The 20000-nt window shown below is 31.0% G+C and overlaps 1 protein-coding gene across 3 annotated transcripts in view; it reads left to right on the top strand.

Annotated features, from left to right (window-relative positions):
- Positions 1 to 20000, top strand: part of LOC145266299 (solute carrier family 13 member 2-like) — a 200485-nt gene that overhangs the window by 104440 nt on the left and 76045 nt on the right. For all 3 annotated transcript variants that reach the window (XM_080121973.1, XM_080121888.1, XM_080122048.1), the window contains 2 exons: positions 264 to 397; positions 3038 to 3155. In XM_080121973.1, the coding sequence (XP_079978099.1) occupies positions 264 to 397; positions 3038 to 3155 (252 nt within the window). The remainder of the gene's footprint in view (positions 1 to 263; positions 398 to 3037; positions 3156 to 20000) is intronic.

Genomic DNA, 20000 nt, shown 5'->3' with positions numbered 1-20000 from the left:
TAATGACTCAATTAATGGACAACAGAAACCGGAAGTCACAAGACTTGCTTATAGCTGTCTAATAGGTGTTAAGGTTAAATATTGTCCGAATAAAAACGAACGGATAAAAATCAAGTATTTCTATAAATTTGGCAAATATATGTTTATTAAACACTTGTTGATATTTCACATTTATTTTAGTTTAACCCATTTTTTAAATGATTGTTGTCGAGTAAACGTTTTAATTCACTTGTTTTGGTCTTATAAATCCTGATATGAAAAAGGTTAATGCTTGGTTTGATGCTGAACACGTGGTTTCTATCAATGTGGATCAGCAATACAGCAACAACAGCTATGATGATGCCGATTGCAGAGGCGATTCTTGAACAACTGAAAAATACTAAAGAGCAGAACAAAAGTAAGTCAAGTTTACATTTTCGTATGTATAATATAGAGAGAGATATGTATCCTTATGCCTATGTACATCTATATGTATGTATATGTATGTGTATATTTCTGTATAAATATGTGTGTATATTTAAGCGTTAAAAACAACAGTTTTGTCTTTTTTTTTTAGTTTCTATGTTATATTCTCAACGCGGCAACCAATTTTTCTGGTTTCGGTTGGCAGATTGTATAATGTTACTGAGTGTTTTTATTTCAGATATTACTCTAGCATTATTAATTTTTCTAAATTAGGACAAAGGATAGGAAAGATGGTTCGTCAGGCTGTCCCAATTTAGAAAAATTTCAGTGGACAACAGATATATACTTGAACAAACCAATAATAAACGGAAACTTGAAATACTAGAAGTATTACTTATAAAATCTGAAAAAAAAACAACCATTAATAAAATAAACTTTAGATACTAATAAAATCCTGAAGTGTTATTAGAGTTAGTTATTTTAATAGCTTTGCAAACATTTCAGGATGCAATTAATTTTAACCAATAGAAAAAAAAGGATTAATAATGCAGAAAAAAACTTTATAAATTGTTTAAAACCAGTCAGATTAATTTATCCTTGAGGATGAATCCTGAAGGATTAGACATAATAAATATGTTGATTACATCAACTAGTTCCCGCCAAAAGTGAATTCGGAATTCGAAAGTTGGAAAGGATCGAAAATAGAATTAATAGACAAAAAACGTCTATTTTATTTAATGAAATATGCCATATATATATATATATATATATATATATATATATATATATATATATATAGTGTGTGTGTGTTATGTATAGATAGTTATGTACACTCTTTGTTAAAATTGATAGAAAAGGTAATGCTTCGCCAGTGTTTTCATTATTCTTTATATGAAATCCGTAATTTAATTTTTTTTCTAATATAAATTATCATTTCTTGTGGCCTAAAGAAAAACAAATGTTGTTGTTTTAATTTCGTCCCGAATTCATTCCAAGCGGCTGAGGATGTCTGGCTTGCTATTCGCTTCCTCGTTTCTCCTCATTACTTACAGTGATTTCGTTCGGTTCGCTAACTTTTACGTGACAGTACGGATGCATATTTATTTATATACAGCTGCCGTTGTCTCGGACTTAATGATTTACAATAGTAGAAAAAGTGATACCGGAAACGCGGGGAAGAAAGTAAAATAAGGAAGTATCCCCACTCCACCCCGTAAGTAGTGAAAGAAAAAGAGTCGATTAATTTAATTGAAAGAAAACTGCAACTTCATGAAAACAAAAAAGAAAACCAGAAAAAAATTAACGAAACTTGAGCAGATCGGATTTTTGCTTTTTAATATGTGACAGTGGTGTTGTTGTCCAGGTAAACGATTAACTGAATAAATTCCATATACCATCGTTGAACTATGAAATATTATTATTACTGCTAATGATAATAATAACAGAAACGCTAATGTGAATAGTTTACATTGACTGGGGTCGTAGTCTGTTTTCATAGAAGTACGATTTAAGAAAAATGGACTGAAAATAACGGACTGTTTTCGATACGATGTGAATATGGACGCATATTGCTGTTTCGTATGTTACGGCCAACACGTTACAAAGTTGATGTTACGTTCGATATATCTATCTGCTACAATTATGTAAAATTATATGCAAATAGTAATTAGTGTTACTAAATTGAACGTATGATATTTTATTTTGACGTGTTTATCGAAGGGAATATGGACAGACGCCATATTTGATTTTTACAAATAGTTTGGTAAAATGTTTAGCAATTATAAATCGGTTTTAAAAAATGATATTTAACAACTAATTGAATTACCTGTAAAATTAGACTCGTTGCAGTAGGAGGCCGTGATTATTTAACTGGGAAATTCGAAAAATAGTGAAATATATTACGGAGTGATTAAACGGGACAATGAAGGTCTTTTTCTAGAATTGGATCCGACGAAGTAGATTTTCTGGTAAATGATGAGTTAGTGTTAGATATTTAGTGAGTGCTATATACTTCTATCTCCTCTGATTATGAATTGTTTAAGAGAATCATTTTGGCCGGAATCAATGCAAGAAATTACTAGGACGAATGAAACCGACTGTTAGTTTCCTAAAACATGCATGAGTTACTGGCAGGAATCATGACCGTATTTGAATTATGTATGGTGCCTTTTTATATATATAATTATATGATGTGTGGCTGGACGGAGAATAAAACAACTTTACTTTAGTAAAGTAGATTTAAAACACGTTGATCTTTATTATAGAGTGGATGATTAAAATTAAAACTTTAGTCTAATTGATTATAAATAAATAAAATTTTAAAAGTAAAAATTTTCTTCTTAAAAACGTGTCATAATTAATAATAGAAGAAAGAATAGACCGTAGATTTCAGACTATTTTTCGTTTATGTAAGTTAATGTAAGTTTTAGCGCCCCAAATTCACCTTTTACGGGACTTTTACAGAGCTCAAAATATTTATTTAAAAATTATTGAATTATTCAAGTTGTCGTTTTAGATAATCACTATTGCAACGTGTTTTCCTTTCTCAAACGGTATCTTCAACTAAAATTGCATTGTCATCACCTTCAAAGAATTAAACATCTTGTATAACACTTTCTTTGATTATTTGCAGGAACAAATGATCATCTGGCCATTGAGATGAGCAGCGTTGCAGAAATATCGTTAGAATATGATAAAAAAAGCGTGAACAAAGAAGATGTTGGCAATCTACCATCGGATAAAGAAAACGTGTATGTTATATTAATTTATCGTATATGTTTTTCATTTCTTCTTTTTGTTGCCTTTGTTAATTTGGTTCTTTAAAATCTCAACTAGTTCTGTAACCAGCGATGTAAAAACATTTTCATCCTCCCAGGCGTGAATAAATGTATTTTGCATATAATCTGAAAACTTACGATTTTTTTTTTCGCTTGCCACATGCTTGTGTTTATTAGTTGTATGTCATGCCTTCCATGAGTAACCAATGTCTTTTTAGATATCAGAGAAATAAATGTAAACAATAATCGTTTGATTCATTCGAAATGAATGAACGGTGATGGTCAACAACAGCAGTCGCATCAATATCTGAATTGTAAGGTTCTGTTAAATCTGTCACCGATAGTTCCCATAAATGCGTGCTAATTTCTCTTTTACCATTATTTTGGAATTCATCTAATACCATGCTGCTCTTCTTAATTTGATCTGACATTTTATTACAAACATCATCATATTGTATGAATCCGAAGATTCTGTTGTTGGCATTGGTTTCTCCGATATTTGTGACCAAAAACAGGTTCGTTTACTTTTTAATCATTGATTTTTTTAATCATTTTAGTTACAGGCGAATGCCTACATTTTTTTTTCATAAGCGACCAAAAGAAAAGGCGTACGATATATATATATATATATATATATATATATATATATATATATATATATATATATATATATATATATATATATATATATATGCGTGTGTGCATATATATGCATGTATATATGTGTGTGCGTGTGGATGTATGTATATATGCATCGTCTTTTGTCTTGAGGAGAGGAACGCGAACACATTGGAAGGTATTCAACCTTGGGAACAAATTGTATTAGTGGGTCTTAATATATGCGGGTCATTCGTTCACGTCTTGGAAAAGTCTGTTGCCTCCTGGTTACGAAATAGTCTTTGTCTTTGAAAATGGGTGGATTCTTTTTTTTGTTGCTGTTTGTTTTAACTATTACTTGTTGATTTTTATTCGCTTGGTCGCGTGAGGTGCGCAAACAATTAGCTAATTGCGTGCTCCTTAACATATTGCTGGCATTTAAAATTGCTTCATACCTAATTCCAAAATAAAATGCTATATTTTGCAGCAACAAAGCTAATATATAAAAAAGTAAAAAAAAAAAATTAACAAGTAATGTTGGTTTTAAATATATAATTCGCTAATCGCTAATGCATATATTAATTGCGCTTTTAATGCTTGTACATATAAATAAATAAATATATGGTGCAAGTATTTCCTACTTTTTTATTTATAAGCTGTAATATATATATATATATATATATATATATATATATATATATGCAATTTTTACGCTCATTAAGTATATACATAAAAAGAGTACATATATATATACATGAAAATGCGTCAAAAGTTACGACTTGCTGCAGGTAAGGGAATTGGAATACAAAGGCAATCTTCCCCGTATTCATATTGGATTAGCATGTGACACAACCGAGTGTGGAAATCATAATTTCTACCCACATCGTGCCTTTTTAATTGATATATCATGAAGGAATGCTTGGAATGTTGGTGTTTGTTGGATGTCAAAAAAGGAAAAGGAAGTGCACACAAGTTGACTCAGCTGAATCTCAATTTATGGAGTTGTGGTGTTTGAAATGAAATAAGACCAAGGTCACTTTCATGTGAAACCCAGCATTACAGTTACCTCAATATTATACATATATGTATTATATGTAAATAGCTGTTGATAGAGCAGCCGTATCAACATATAATGCCGTATCAACATATAATGCCGTATCAACATATAATGCCGTATCAACATATAATGCCGTATCAACATATAATGCCGTATCAACATATAATGCCGTATCAACATATCATATGGTAATAGAACAGGCTTTTGTACTACTTGTTGGACACAGTGGCCAGAGAAGCTGTCAAACCTGTTCTCAAAATAAGAGTGTCTCGGACTACTCATGAAACTGAGCGACAAACAAATATGTTCATATTTTTCCAGATAAAGAATAAGCTATGGCATAGATCGGTATTCAAACAACACGACCAGGCACTAGGAGTCTCTGAAGATTTTTGTGATGGCCACCCTGTGCATTCTTAACATACAAACAAGAGGTGCAAGCCGGGCAACAGGCGAAGTCTGGTTTATTCTTTTGGCAATTGTAGATTTGCAAACCGGATATTTTGTTTGAGTCTCCAGTTCTAGAAAGGTTTTCGTCTATAACTAAGTAGGCTCCTCTTCCTTAGTGGTTCATACTTCTTGTATTTCCTTCTTTTTTAAAGCGCCCTTACTTCTGTGTTTCTTCCTGTCATAGTCTAGGTTTAGCCACTTTCCTATAATTTTTTTTTCTTATTTCTTTTTATACTCTTAAATATCATATTATAGCCTACTTCTTGTCATACTTTATTTTGTTCTTCATCTCCATTTAGCTCTTTTTCGTCTATTTCAGTTTTCTTTTCTTTTCCTTTTTATTTTCCGCATTCTATCTTTTATTCCATTTCCTATTTTTTTTTATTTCCTCGTACTCCTTTTTCTTCCCTCGTCTTTTCTTCCACCTATGTTATATAGCTCCTTTTGTGTACTCTTTTCTTTAAATCTCCTTCTTGTAACAAAACGGTTGGAATAATATTTTGTTCAATGCTCCATCAGGTGGAAGCTCTGTGACCAAGTGATGTCTTTAGGAAAACCGAAATAATCAACAGAACAAGAAACGCATGAAGAGACATAACGCCAAAACCTTTTTCCTGTGCTATCAATTGTTCTGTATTCAACATCAGGAATTCAAATATTCAGCCATATGCAAATGCTTCTGAAATTTGGAGATAAGGATCAGTCATTTATATTTTTGGAATTATTCTTCAATGTTATTCTCGCAACGTTTCGGAAGATGTAACTTCCAAGCTTCTTCGAGTGTACCTTGTTGAACTTGGAATCTTTCTACATAAGCCGAAAATCTGCACAAAATTTTGAATAGAACCCTTTATTTAACCCATGTAGGGACCCATAGTATATCAAATAAAGTAATAAGTAAAATTCAGATCTAAGTGACACTCTTCTGGAGGTTGAAGGTTCAACCTTCAATGTGGGCGATGCTTAGAATACAATTTTAAATTATCTAAGATTTCTACTTGATCATGACTGACGGAACGAGAAGGTGTTAGCCCAGTGGATTAAATAAAGGGGTCCGTTCGAAATTCTATGCAGATTCGACAGAAATATTCCCGAGTTCAACAAGATACATCTGAAGAATGTCGGAGGTTGCGTCGACCAAAATATTATGAGAATGCGAACAGTAATTCAATAATCCAAATAAACGCGTTTCTCACTAAGATATGACTGTCAGCCAGTGATATATAGAACTTTTTCAGGGCAGGTGCTCAAGTGAAAAAAACCCCGGTAAAACTATAGTAAAGTGGGAAACAGACCTATAATACATTCCTATAAAAAGGGCACTTTTAGAACAGGAGTAAAAGATGCAGATGCTTGGGAACCCCTAGCACCTCCCATTAGTGTCCCTGCTGCCACTATTGACACGACAACCAAGGAATTTTTTTAAATTACGAACAAGAATAATCAGTCAAACCAAACGGGTGAATACAGGAATCGAACCATAAACCTCAGAAATAGCTCTGGCTAGAACTGGCACGTCATCTGATAATTGTAAATGAGCCACAGTAAAGGAACAAAGGAATGCGTTGTGTTGCGCGCGATTTCGATATGCATCAAAAAACGGCGCGAAAAGCAGTTGCGAAGTTGCGCCAATAACTCTTGTCACAATTGACAAGTGCGATTGTTCGGAAAGCGCTGGCAAAAGTGAACATAGAAAACTTTACAAAACTGATCTTTTCCTCCATAAATCTAGGGAGTTTGCAAAGACGAGTGCACGAAATCCTTCGTACATGTTGAAGAAAAAATACGACTCCAGTGCAACGAAAAACAAGATCTTCTATACAGCCGTTAGCAATAAATGTGGATTAACACGGTAAGTTCGAATTAAAGAATGGTTTTCTAAATCAAACTAGGCACACCTGGACGACCCGAATTAAATAAATGGGCGATAATTTTTTATTATTATTTTTTTTAATGATGTCGATAACGTGCAACTCACGCTATGAAAGTTTTGTACTAAACTCTAATCAATGCAAAAGATCAATACTCCATCACGGTGGAAAACCAAATAAAACGGTGGGATAACATATTAATTAATTAATCAATCAATCAACAACAACATTAATAATAATAATAATAATAATAATAATAATAGCAGCGTGAAGATATAAGATTGTGACATATATATATATATATATATTCATATATATATATATATTTCTGTAGAAATATATTTTCTTATTATATACCAATCCTTATATAAGAAGCTGAATGTAATTACAGAGCAATATAATGAATGAATGATAAAAGTTTATATTCCAAAATTCATGATGTTGACCATCTTATAATTTATTCCTTTAATTCAGTTTATACAATTCTTGACAGTATCTGTTTCGTAGCGCAAAATCAATCACTTAATTATTATATCAATCAGTGAATCTATTGTGCCCTTAACACATCAGAAGAAATAGGAAAGGAATTGAAATGTGATTTGACATGGTAAAAATCCGAAAATTGGAAGAGAAGCTGCAGTTACTTTTATATTTTTCCATTATGCCATATTGAATTTTTATCAAACAAAGTCATTAAACCCTACTATTCGTACTAACAATTTTGATTAATTTATGAACCTTCTACCAAAATGGTCTATTTAATAATTAGTAAATTTATTAATTCTAAGTTTTGTATACATACTTGTGAAAATAATATCAACAAATTATAAGCTATTATACATGTTTGTATATACGAAACTAAACTAAGCTAAAAAAAAAAAAAACGATTGATCATTTCAGTTCGTTATCATAACTAAACAATTTATCCGAATTGAAGACCGTACATAATTCAAATCTATTAGCTATTACAATCAAACTCATCAATCCTTACAATTATATTTTTAACCCCATACAATTCAAAAACTATACTTAGGTTTTGTTAAGTTTAAAAATAATTTTATATCGTAATCGTCAATAATTAAATTAACTTAATAAAGTAAGGCAGAGTTACTCCCCTTGGAACAAATCAAACGAAATTAACTTATATTTATTAATTTTTCTTTTCACAAAAATAGACTTCCAAATTCAACTAATAATTAATTTTTAATTTTAATATAGTTTTAATGTCTTTCCCTCAATATTATTTTTAAAAAATTAAATCGATTTATATTATAAATTAATTCACTAATTTTCCAATACAAAATGTTAGTATTACAGATTATTTCAATCTATAATGATAAATTATTAACTTATATTTCATATCCGCTAATGTTGAATTGTAAATTAATTAGTTACTTCCATTTACTTTAATTTTTATTCATTTATTTATATATTTATTCATATTATTATCAATATCAGCACCATCATTATTATTTATATTGAAAGTAATATTTTTAATTTTTACATTTCACAAACTTAACTGAATTCTACATACGACAATTTAGTTTTAATAAACATTTTACGAACTTGTTACTAATTTAAGCATAATTTTTGTCATTGTGTATATCTTAATTCTCTAATAAGTATGTTTCAGAGTTTCTACCTCTAATAACTTGTTATTTTAATTATAATTAAATAAATGTATATTCAAGTTAAAACTAATTTTAATTTTAATTCATGTTAATAATTTATAAATATTGTTTAGACCTAAAAATTATAGACCCTATCCAACCCAGGTTTTCCTTATACTTTAAACCCCCTCTCCTATGTACCTTAATTAAATCTTATTTTTTATTTTATTTTTTATTTATTTATTTATGCATTAAATTTTTTAATCAAATTTAACTAATAATTCCGAAATTAATTTATAAACGTTAATTTAATGAGTATATATATATATATATTAAAAATCTATAGTTTATCTTAGTAGATTTACAATAGATATATCATTATAACTATAAAATTGAATTTTAAATTCATTCTAACAATTAAATTTTGATTAATTTATGAACCTTCTACCAAAATGGCTTATACAATTGAAACCACTTATCAATCAATTAATAATCACTTGTTGCATCATATACATTTTATTTTAGATGAATATTTGGAGTCTGATTACTATAAATACAATTTTCATATTATGATTATTACCATTTATTTATTTAGTTGGTTATTTTATTTAAAAACAAATTAAAAAAAAGATTTTCCTCGTCCATAAATTACCTTACTAACAAACTCAACTTTACCATCTATAAACATTACTATTACACTAAGTAATAATATCATGGTCCATTTCTATCCTCTATACTAATTTAATATTTAATTCATCCTCCGCTCCTAATTATATAATATAGATGTACTCTCTTTTTTTCACTCCGCATTAAAATAATATATTATGTGCAATATATTAACATAATTACCTTCATTGTTCATATTAAATATTAATTTAGATATATTTTGTCATCCTATATGCTACCATTATCTAAATTTATTAGGTCTATATAACAAGGTTATAAAGTTTTATTTATTTTGTTTATTTTCATTAGCTAATTATATTTATATAAAATATTTAATTAACATTTTGATATTATCTTCACAAGTATGCATACAAAACTTAGAATTAATAAATTTACTAATTAATTAATAGAATATTTTGGTAGAAGATTCATAAATTAATTAAAATTGTTAGTACGAACTGTTGGGTTTAATGACTTTGTTTGATAAAAATTCAATATGGCACAATGGAAAAATATAAAAGTAACTGCAGCTTCTCTTCCAATTTTCGGATTTTTACCATGTCAAATCACGTTTCAATTCCTTTTGACGAATTGATCGTTGCTATTTCTTCTGATGAGTTAAGGGCACAATAGATTCACTGATTGATATAATAATTAAGTGATTGATTTTGCGCTACGAGACAGATACTGTCAAGAATTGTATAAGTCAACTGAATTGAAGGAATAAATTATAGGATGGTCAACATCATGAATTTTGGAATATAACTTTTTGTCATTTATTCTCTCTCTCTCTCTCTCTCTCTCTCTCTCTATATATATATATATATATATATATATATATATATATATATATATATATATATATATATATATATATATATATATATAGGGTGTTTTTAGAAGCGGCGAACTTTTAATTGACAATTTTTTTTTCCTTTACTTGCAGATTTGGCTACTGTAGTTTATTTGTAGTTCAGTTTGGTTTGGCATTCATCATATAGTTTCAGCAGGACGAGGCCACATGCCACACAGCGTGTGATACGATCAATTTACTGAGAGAAACGAATAATTTCACGAAATGCACCTGTCAACTGGCATCCTCGTTCATGCGATTAAACCCCATTACATTATTTTCTTTATGAAGACTCCCCTGTCTACGCTGATAAATCAGACACAATGGACCACTTAAAAGAAAATATTCTACGCGTTACAGGCTAATTTAATGTGTAGAGTTGTGAAAATTAGACCTCTAGATTACGCCATATACGCGCGAACCGCGGGGGCCGTATACTCGAAATTATATTTTAACTAGCAGGCCGCCAAACATTGCTCGTTCGTAAAATCATGGAGATTTCGTACTTATTATTATACTAGTAGGGAGATCCGGCGTTGCTCGGGATTGAATGATGATCAACGAATATTTTACACTCCAATATTTTTATTGTCATCGAAATCCGCGAAATCGCCCAGGAGGAAGCTTCACATACCTCCATGCAGTAACTTAGTCCAAAATATATGTTATTCTACATTGCACTCTAAAGAACTTACTGTTTCTTTTATAAAATTATTCCAGTTAACGAAAAAAAAATATTAAGAAATTTACGTGCGGAGTTTGAACCTACAGACCACGTCACGCAGAAAAAAAGAAAAAACACATAAATTTTCAAGTCTTATAAAATTCTTTGCAGTTAATGGTCAGACCACGTCATGCGAAAAAAAATAAATAAATAACACACGCTATCAACTTACCCACAACAGAATTTTATGGCTCGTTATTCTGTCATTGTTGCTAAGCGACAACATGAAAACAATTTTTTACCGATGATAGATAAATAAAGATAACGGCTTCGATTACCGGTAATCATCTGAGGAGGGCATCTGAGACAAAACTTAGCTAAGATCACTTCCAGACTTATATACTAAAGTTCTGTAAATTTTAAAGAAAATCTGCTCAGTCGTTGTAAGGAACAAACTGACACGCATACACACAAGTTACATTTTTATAATTGTAGAGATTATATTGGACCCAATATATTGTAATGATTTAAAAGTTTTTTGTTTTGTTTTTTAAATGGCTGGTGCGTTATTACCGAGAAACGTTGAACTTACGATTTATTTTTTCCTTTGACGTAAATGCCTGGGCTATGAAGACATGTTTGCTGAAAGGCTAAAAATTAAAACATGAAACAATAGCTATTACGTTACGTACGCATATTTGTAATGCCGTCATTCGATCTTCAGCTGGAAAATTCCATTTTTTTTTTTTTTTTTTTTTTGTTAATTTTCACATTTTAAACCGATTTTCCCGTCTTAAACTCAAATATAAAATTTCGCATGAGTTCGAATAACCTATATATGAATTTTCATGTTTTTACCCAAAAAACTGACATAGGAGTTTGGTAGGCAAAATTTTTAAACAAATATATATACACACACATAAATATATATGTATATAGAAAGAGTTTTGTTTACTATAACCTTTTTACGCAAATATTATGCAAGTGTAAAGCATGTAGAATATCTGCATGAATATAATTACACGTCATCGTTAACTGAAGATGATAATCCCATTAGAAAGCCGCAAAAAACTAATTGGGAATTAATTAAAATTAATGCTTAAACGAATATGAAAATTAACTAAATCTTTTTGCAGATGAATGCAATTCCTCGACCCATTTGTTACACAGTTGTATTTTCTTTTTAAATAAATAGAAAAAAATTTTTTTTTTTTTATATAAATATCAATAGACAAAAAAAAATATTTGAGTATAGATTATGAATGCCAAAAATAAATCTTTGGAATAAACTACATATTTATATAATACAAATACTTTTTGTAATTTATTTTAAACTAGCCTGGGTGGCGGTGTTGACCGGATGTTTGAAGGTGTGTGTGTTGAGCATTAAAAAAAGTGGTAGTAGGAAGGCAGGCTCGAACCCGTACCGCGAAGGAGAAAAAGGAAGTGACAAAAACCGTGACGACTTTGCTGTTGCGCCCAACGCCAAACCGGAAGTGACGTAGGTTTAAATTAAGGCTAGTCAATAGAAGAGAGGCGATGACTCCTGAAAATATCGGCGAAAAAAAGCGACCCCTCCCTGTAGAAAAGTGCTGAATTGAGGGTGAAGGAATTAAAGTTTTTAGCGAATTTTTCGATATTTGTGGTTGGAAGGGTCGAGCTTCAAAACGATACCGATCTCGTGAAAATCCGTCCCTTTTGTCGAAAGTTTTAGGCAGACATACATACATACATACCTTTAAACAGACAGGTGAGATTTATATTATAAATTAAAGTTTGCTGCTTCTAAAAACACACCCCTTACAATTTTGTATATTATATTTTATCACGTCGACAGATAAAACCAAATGCATTACGTGTATACAGAAAGACAAAGACATATGCTTTTTTAATTTATTTAAGATGTTTTTGAACATGTATATGTAAATATATTTATATATATATATGTATGTTTGTATGTATATATATATATATATATATATATATATATATATATATATATATATATCGAGGCAATAGGAATGAAAATTTTACCCGACAAAAGCAAGTGTAAACTTAAAACTAATATAAATATTGCTACCTCCGGTCGGAAATAGTTGGTGCACAAAAGTTTTCAGTTTGTCGGAAATACTTGGTGCATACAAGTTTCAAGTTTATAAGGCAGTACTTTTGAAAGGAAATACAGGTTAACCAAATAATTATACTTAATTAAATTGACAATTGATTGTACGTACATTCTTACAATGTATGATTAAATAAATATGCAAAAAATGATGCAAAAAGCTAAAACATCGAACTATTTATTCAATTGTGTTAATTTAATTTTCAATTCTTCTGATATCAAAATTGAAGTGGGAAGTTTTCCTTTTCCTTCTAGCTATGCTTTTGACATATGCTGAAGCCTGTAATTGTTGCCACCATCAGCCAAAATTATTTGTTCCATTGTCTCCTGCAATGTCAGGAAAATGTTGTTCAACTTTGATTTTTCTAATTCTTGAAAGCTGTTTCAACTGCTTCAATTAATTCATCAATGTTCTTTGGAGCCTTTTGGTGTTGAATGGATGTGATTGTATTGAAGTAACCTAGGTCAAGCACATTCAGATCCAGACTGTTTGCAGGCTGGTTAACCAGTTCAATGTTCAGTCCTAATCTCTCCGATTCTTGTTTGAACACCGGGTCCGTTGGATGTACGTGTGGCTTAGCATTGTCTTGTTGAATTATGATTCCATGTGCAATGGATCCACTTGGCCATTTGTTCCGTGTGGAAACAAGGACCTTTTCAACAAGGAATTCACGAATCTGCATTTTCGTGATTGTATTCATGACTTTAGTTACCATTTTTCCAGCAGGCCTGTTTCTGCTGTTACGTTTAGCCGCCTCTTCTTTGACAAATGGCCAAATTCCAATCTTCCCGTCAAAGTAACATTTGCGATGTGGATCCCAATGGGGTAGAGCCACGGCAGCAAGAAACATTACCTTTGTAATGAAACGCTTGCTTTTAGTGGTTCTTAAAGGGTCATGTTCGTCTTTGCCTAAATAAAATTTCCTTGCATTTTGCGTCATGTAAAACCATTTCTCATCAATATGTATGACATCAAACATTTCTCTAAAAGTTCCTCGATTTAAATCCAACTACGAACAGCAAAAATCAACGCAACATTTCATATTTTCTATCGTGAGAAGCGGTTTTACAGCATTTGAATGTGCCCGAATTTCGCCATCTTTCATTCTTGCAATCAACGTTGTCTTAGGTATTCCACATGCTTGAGCAGTAGACCTCGAAGTGGTTCTTATTCTCAAGGGAATGGTGTTTATTTTTGCCAACTGTGAACTATAGTCCTTCTTTTTCGGCCACAGAGAAACTTACGGCTCAAAGAACCCATTGTCACCGATATATCGGACAAACTGTCTAGTGATCGTGACCAAATTCTTCCTACAGTATTTCTTCCTATACCGAATTTTGTGGCAACATCTTTGATTGCACCTCGTTCTAGGATGCGCCCTTTAGACCTTTGTAGCAACGCTTGCAGAACTGCTGTTTGTCTTGAATTTGTCAATTCTCTCTTATCACTTCTGTTTTTACCTTCCACATTGGCATCAACTACATTTTCCATATGTATATAGCCACTGCGGGTATTTTTAAAAATAGATTATATAACAGTCAACAAAGTAATGTGCATAGATTAAACTCTAAATGACTTTTAGAACGAAAACTGTTCTTTTTCAATTAAGCACGCTCTAAAGTACTACCAGTTACCCCCTAAAACATTGAAATGGTGCGTGACAAAACCTAAAACGTGGACAGTTTTTATTCTGCACCAACTATTTCCGACCGGAGGTAGTAATATTTATATATTAATATATTAGTTCCAACCAAATAAAAATGCTCAATACAAACACAGTAAGGAGTAGAGCTTGTCATAAGGAAAAAAATCAAGACTGTAAATTAAAATTTATAAAAAAAATTGTTCGACAGAATACTCCAAAACAGTTTTCAAGAAACTCTTATTTCGCGGAGTTTCTAAAAAATACTATTTTTCTCTTCTGAGAAAAGAAAGATATTAACAAAGTATTATTATAGCCTAGCTAACAATTTGTTGGTAATAGCATTAAATTGAACAGCACTTTATGATGATTAGTTATAAAATGCAAAAATAAAATTTCATGTTGGTTGCAACATGTGACGAAAGGGGAAAAAAACAAACCGAATATAGAAGGTCCAGAATGCTCACTCGATGGTAAATCCAAGAAGCGTAAAAAGTCTTTTTTTAGAAAAGTAAATAGTTAGAATTTCAATGTCAGCCCAAACGCGCAAGTACATTGTAGAGTGAAAAAACAATCCGATTGGGAAAGAAATTCAATATAGTTTGAAGGAAGATAAAAATCTCTTTACAGTTGCTGAGAATATCCAAAAATCGCAAGCTTAGATCTTAAATTTCAGTCAAGTGCTGTTTCATTTAATGGCATAACCAAAAAATTCTTAGCTCGACTATACTAATAATTTGCTAATATATTTCTTTTCGCTGAATAGAAGAATAGAATTCATTGAAACTAAGCGAAATAAGGATTTCTTATAATTTATTTTTGGAGCATTCTGCCGAACTATAAATTTCCTTGTAAAATTTAATTTGCAGTCTTGATTTATATATATATATATATATATATATATATATGTGTGTGTGTGTGTGTGTGTGTGTGTGTGTGTGTGTGTGTGTGTGTGTGTATGTATGTGTGCATATTTATATATATATGTATATATAGATATATACATTTATATACATATATATACAATATATATGCATGTATATATATATATATATATATATATATATATACGAGGAGTCTTCGATAAGTTTACAGACTTTTTATAGGCATTAAAAATTATCGTAGACACTTGAAAATTAAGTATATTATTGCTATAAATATTATGAGATGATTTACCATTTTTATGTTTTCAGGTTTATTTGAACAGCTACAAGAACAATTGGCATACACCTTACTAAATCTTTATTGTTAGAGCCGGTGAATTTCAAAAATGAAATCTGGACGTGAAAACACTTTAAGAGATTCCGTTGAAAGAGACCAGCACTCTTCAAATCAGATCAGTGGTATTTTCACCAGGACAATGCACTACTCCACAACTCCATCGTTTTTCACAGACTATTCGAGTAAAATGGGCATCAAGACAGTTCCTCGCCCTCTCTATAGTCCAGACCGTGCTCCCGGTGGCTTTCCTTAAGCTCAATGAAAACCTTGCAGGCTATCGTTGTGCGACATTTTAGGAGATGACAGAGGCTGTGACGAAGGTCATTGACATGCTCACACAAGATGATGACTGCCATAGGGCCTTCCATAACTTATTGGAACAGTACAACAAGTGCATTGCAACCGGAGGAGATTACTTAGTAGAGGACTAGAGTTTCATTGGTGTACTATCAATAAAAGTGCCCGAACAAAAAAAATTTGGAAACTTATTTATAGCACTTCGTATATATATATATATATATATATATATATATATATATATATATATGTGTGTGTGTGTGTGTGTGTGTGTGTGTGTGTGTGTGTGTGTGTATATATGTGTGTATATATATATATAGATAGATATATAGATATAGATATATGTGTGTATATATATGTGTGTATATATATATATATATATATATATAATGTGTGTGTATTAATTTAGATGAATTTTAAGCTCTATCAAAATTATATTTAAAGTACACACTTTCAAACTGTGAGCACGTTCCGATCATTTTATAAGCCCTCACGATATGTTTTTATTTTTCAAACTTTTTTTCTACGGTGTGTTTTAATACAGATTTTTTAATTGTAGATTTGGTGTGTGTCCGATCTCCTTGCACTCGTTAAATGGTACAAAGGTGCTGAAACATTAAAACACTCCCTAGAACTGGTGTTACAGGCAATCAAAAAATAAACTCATGTTGTTCATAACGGAAAGTGGACGAAATAGGGCCTCAATGTGGCTCTGGTTTAAGAGGGTATATTGGTGCCTGTATTTGCATGCAAACTCCAGTGCAGTTCGCCTCAAGAAGGAAGAGGGAATTTACTTTAGAGGCGTCTCTAAACCTCGCATTTTATGAGTCGCTATTTTCACTACTTTACCATACAGTTTTTAAATTACATGATTTAATGTCACATATAAACTTGTTTCAGGTGATGATGTATATTTTTAAGTAAATGTGATTATCATGGTTTTATTTCGGCTTATGTAAGCTCAGCTGAAAATTATTAATTAATAAATCGAGTACATCAAAACAACAGCCTTGTCCAGTTGTCGTTCTAGCCTGAGAAACATAACCTTTCAATTTGAAAGATGATAACGTTCAGTTTGATTACTTTCTATTCGAAACACGAGAGAGAGAGAACCTTTAAAATGACGGCGTGAATGTAAGATTTTCAACGCGCGTTATTCATAAATACCAATGCTTTTCATTGGTCGCTACTCGAATACTAAACGGTATGACGTTCTAAATTAAATAGTTCGATATGTTTATCTAGTTATGAAAAGATTTTTTTTAATTTCACCGATACGAATAAATAAAAATTTGTCTCATATAGAAAGCAAAACCAGATAAATGTCAAATGTAAATACTTTAAAAATGTTTTAATCTAACATGATATTTAATTCTTTTTTTCTCTATAAATAACTACTGAACATAAGAAAAGATAATTTCCATTTTCTTCTATGGATTTGTAATTATACCTTATACCTATATATATATATATATATATATATATATATATATATATATATATATATATATATATATATATATATATATATAAAACATTAACCATTTGTGTGTACTGTTTAGTAATAGATTATTCGGCTGTTTAATTGTAATATCATAAAATGTTACACTCTAACTGTATTCAAAACATCAACCCTAACGCTAAAGAGAATTCGTCAAAGATAAAACGCAAAACAAAACTTGAAGCATTGCAGTTATCTTTTCTTGGTTTCCAAGGGGGAGAAAAATGGTAACTATTTTAATTGTGTATTAAAAATCTAAACTTATAAAAACAAAACTTGTACTAAACAAGATTTTAACTTTTTGTGCGATTAGATAATTGCCTGGAGGGAAAAATTAGCTTGCAAAATTGCGTGGTTTATAGACACCTCTAAAGTGCAGTTTTACCAAGAAGTGTGTATAGATAATAGATGGTGCCTCCCTCCAACAATGACATCGATGGAATAGTTAATAAAATGTGACAAGCTTTGTAAAAAATCTAACCCTAAACTTCAGTTTATGCTTAACTTGACCTATTTTTGTACTTCAAAAGAATGATATATGAGAATATAACAATATATCTTTGTTGTCGGTAGCTGTGTAAAACTATGCGTTGCGAAGGGAAAACTGCACGCACGGTAATTTGATAGTAGATTCTTCTTGAGCCCAAATCGCCAACCAGTATCAATTTCGGGTTGTTGTTATTATATAACAATTTGTGATCACTTCAAACAACCCATAGGACGGCATTATCAGTGTAGCTACATCCCCAGGGCGTTTTTATTTGACTACGGTTTTCCAATACCAGCTGCATTTATCTCTTGTCAAATGAAATTCTCGTGCATTATTTTATTTTTGACAATCGATCATGTTATGTTATTTCTTCTCATCTAAGTGGGTTCCTGATGTCAGGTACATTGTTTTTATTAACATGATATTTTAGCACATCCACCAATTAATTTATCTTTGACAATAGGTCAGGTTATGGTGTTTCTTACACCCCGAAGTCAGATGTGTTTATTTCTTGTCAAATTACTTTTCAGTATACAGCTTGAATATTTAACACAATTTTCAGCAATGAATGTCCGACAGACTTTATTTCTTTAGTCGTTTAATAATAATCAAACACGAATACGATGTACAAATTTGTCAATAACTCTGACACATACTTCTCTTGACATTGCAATGGCACTCTTCACTTGAAGAACAGTTTGTGGATTGTTTTGATAGGCATTATCTTCGAGATAACTCCAAAGATAAGAATGTACAATATTATGGTCCTTTTGATGGTGTGATGTTCACCAAAGTGTCCCTCCATATCATTGAACGATGATAAAAAAAAATTCCGCTGTACATTCTTGATTGAAACTTGATGTACTAATTCAGGCACAGACTGACGTTTATTTGCAGCAAATAAAGTTGGAAATATGGAAAAAGATTGTTCATGTTATTATTGATTCCACGAGTGACATTTCTGAGAGGAAGGGGGCACCTCATATTAAAAAGGAAATCGCGAAAGATCCAATGATTACAGAAATATCACTTCATGGCGTGTCCAGAATTGTCCAAATATGTTTTGTCTCAATTTACGAACGCAGATAGCACTCACCGATGCCATTAATGTTTCTTTGCGCAATTCACTCTCGGCTTTCTTTCACTAAATTGTTAATCGTTAGTTTTGTGTTAATATCGCACGGTTCTAGGGTTTCCGGGCTAATTTTCTTGTTTGTTTGGTTTTTTTTTCCTTTTTCTTCTTTTTTTCTTTAGTTTGATGCTAAATCACTTCTTTACATAGAAGGTACACGTGGTAAGTATATTGGATAAGTGTGCGAAGGAATAGTCTTAATTATCGGAAACACTAATGATTTCCGGACAATTTTTTTCCGAATCTCGGATACAATCAATCTTATACTCAGACTGTTATTCCATGTATCTAAATGAATAAATACGAAAGTTGGGCTTATTTCTCGTACAAACAGTGCAATCAAAACATTTTAAGTTAATTCAAATTTACACAATAACCGAACATTACCTTATTGTATATGCTATTTATGTATATACGAAATATCTTAAATAAGTTTATATTTCAAATTCAGTATGCTATTGCTGTACATCTTGTGAAATGACTGATCAATTTTTATGATTTCAAGTTCAAAAGAACATCTACAATAGCAATTGGCATACACCCTACTAAAGCCTGATTGTCACAGCTGGTGAGTTTCAAAAATGAAATCTGGAGTGAGGACATTTTAAAAGAACGATAAGCTATAAAATTCTGTTTTAAAGTTG

The sequence above is a fragment of the Euprymna scolopes genome, chromosome 1, assembly GCF_053919585.1.
Source record: "Euprymna scolopes isolate OS-2025 chromosome 1, ASM5391958v1, whole genome shotgun sequence".
Lineage (NCBI taxonomy): Eukaryota > Metazoa > Mollusca > Cephalopoda > Sepiida > Sepiolidae > Euprymna > Euprymna scolopes.
The sequence above is the reverse complement of the archived record's forward strand: the minus strand, read 5'-3'. Positions and strand labels throughout refer to the sequence as shown.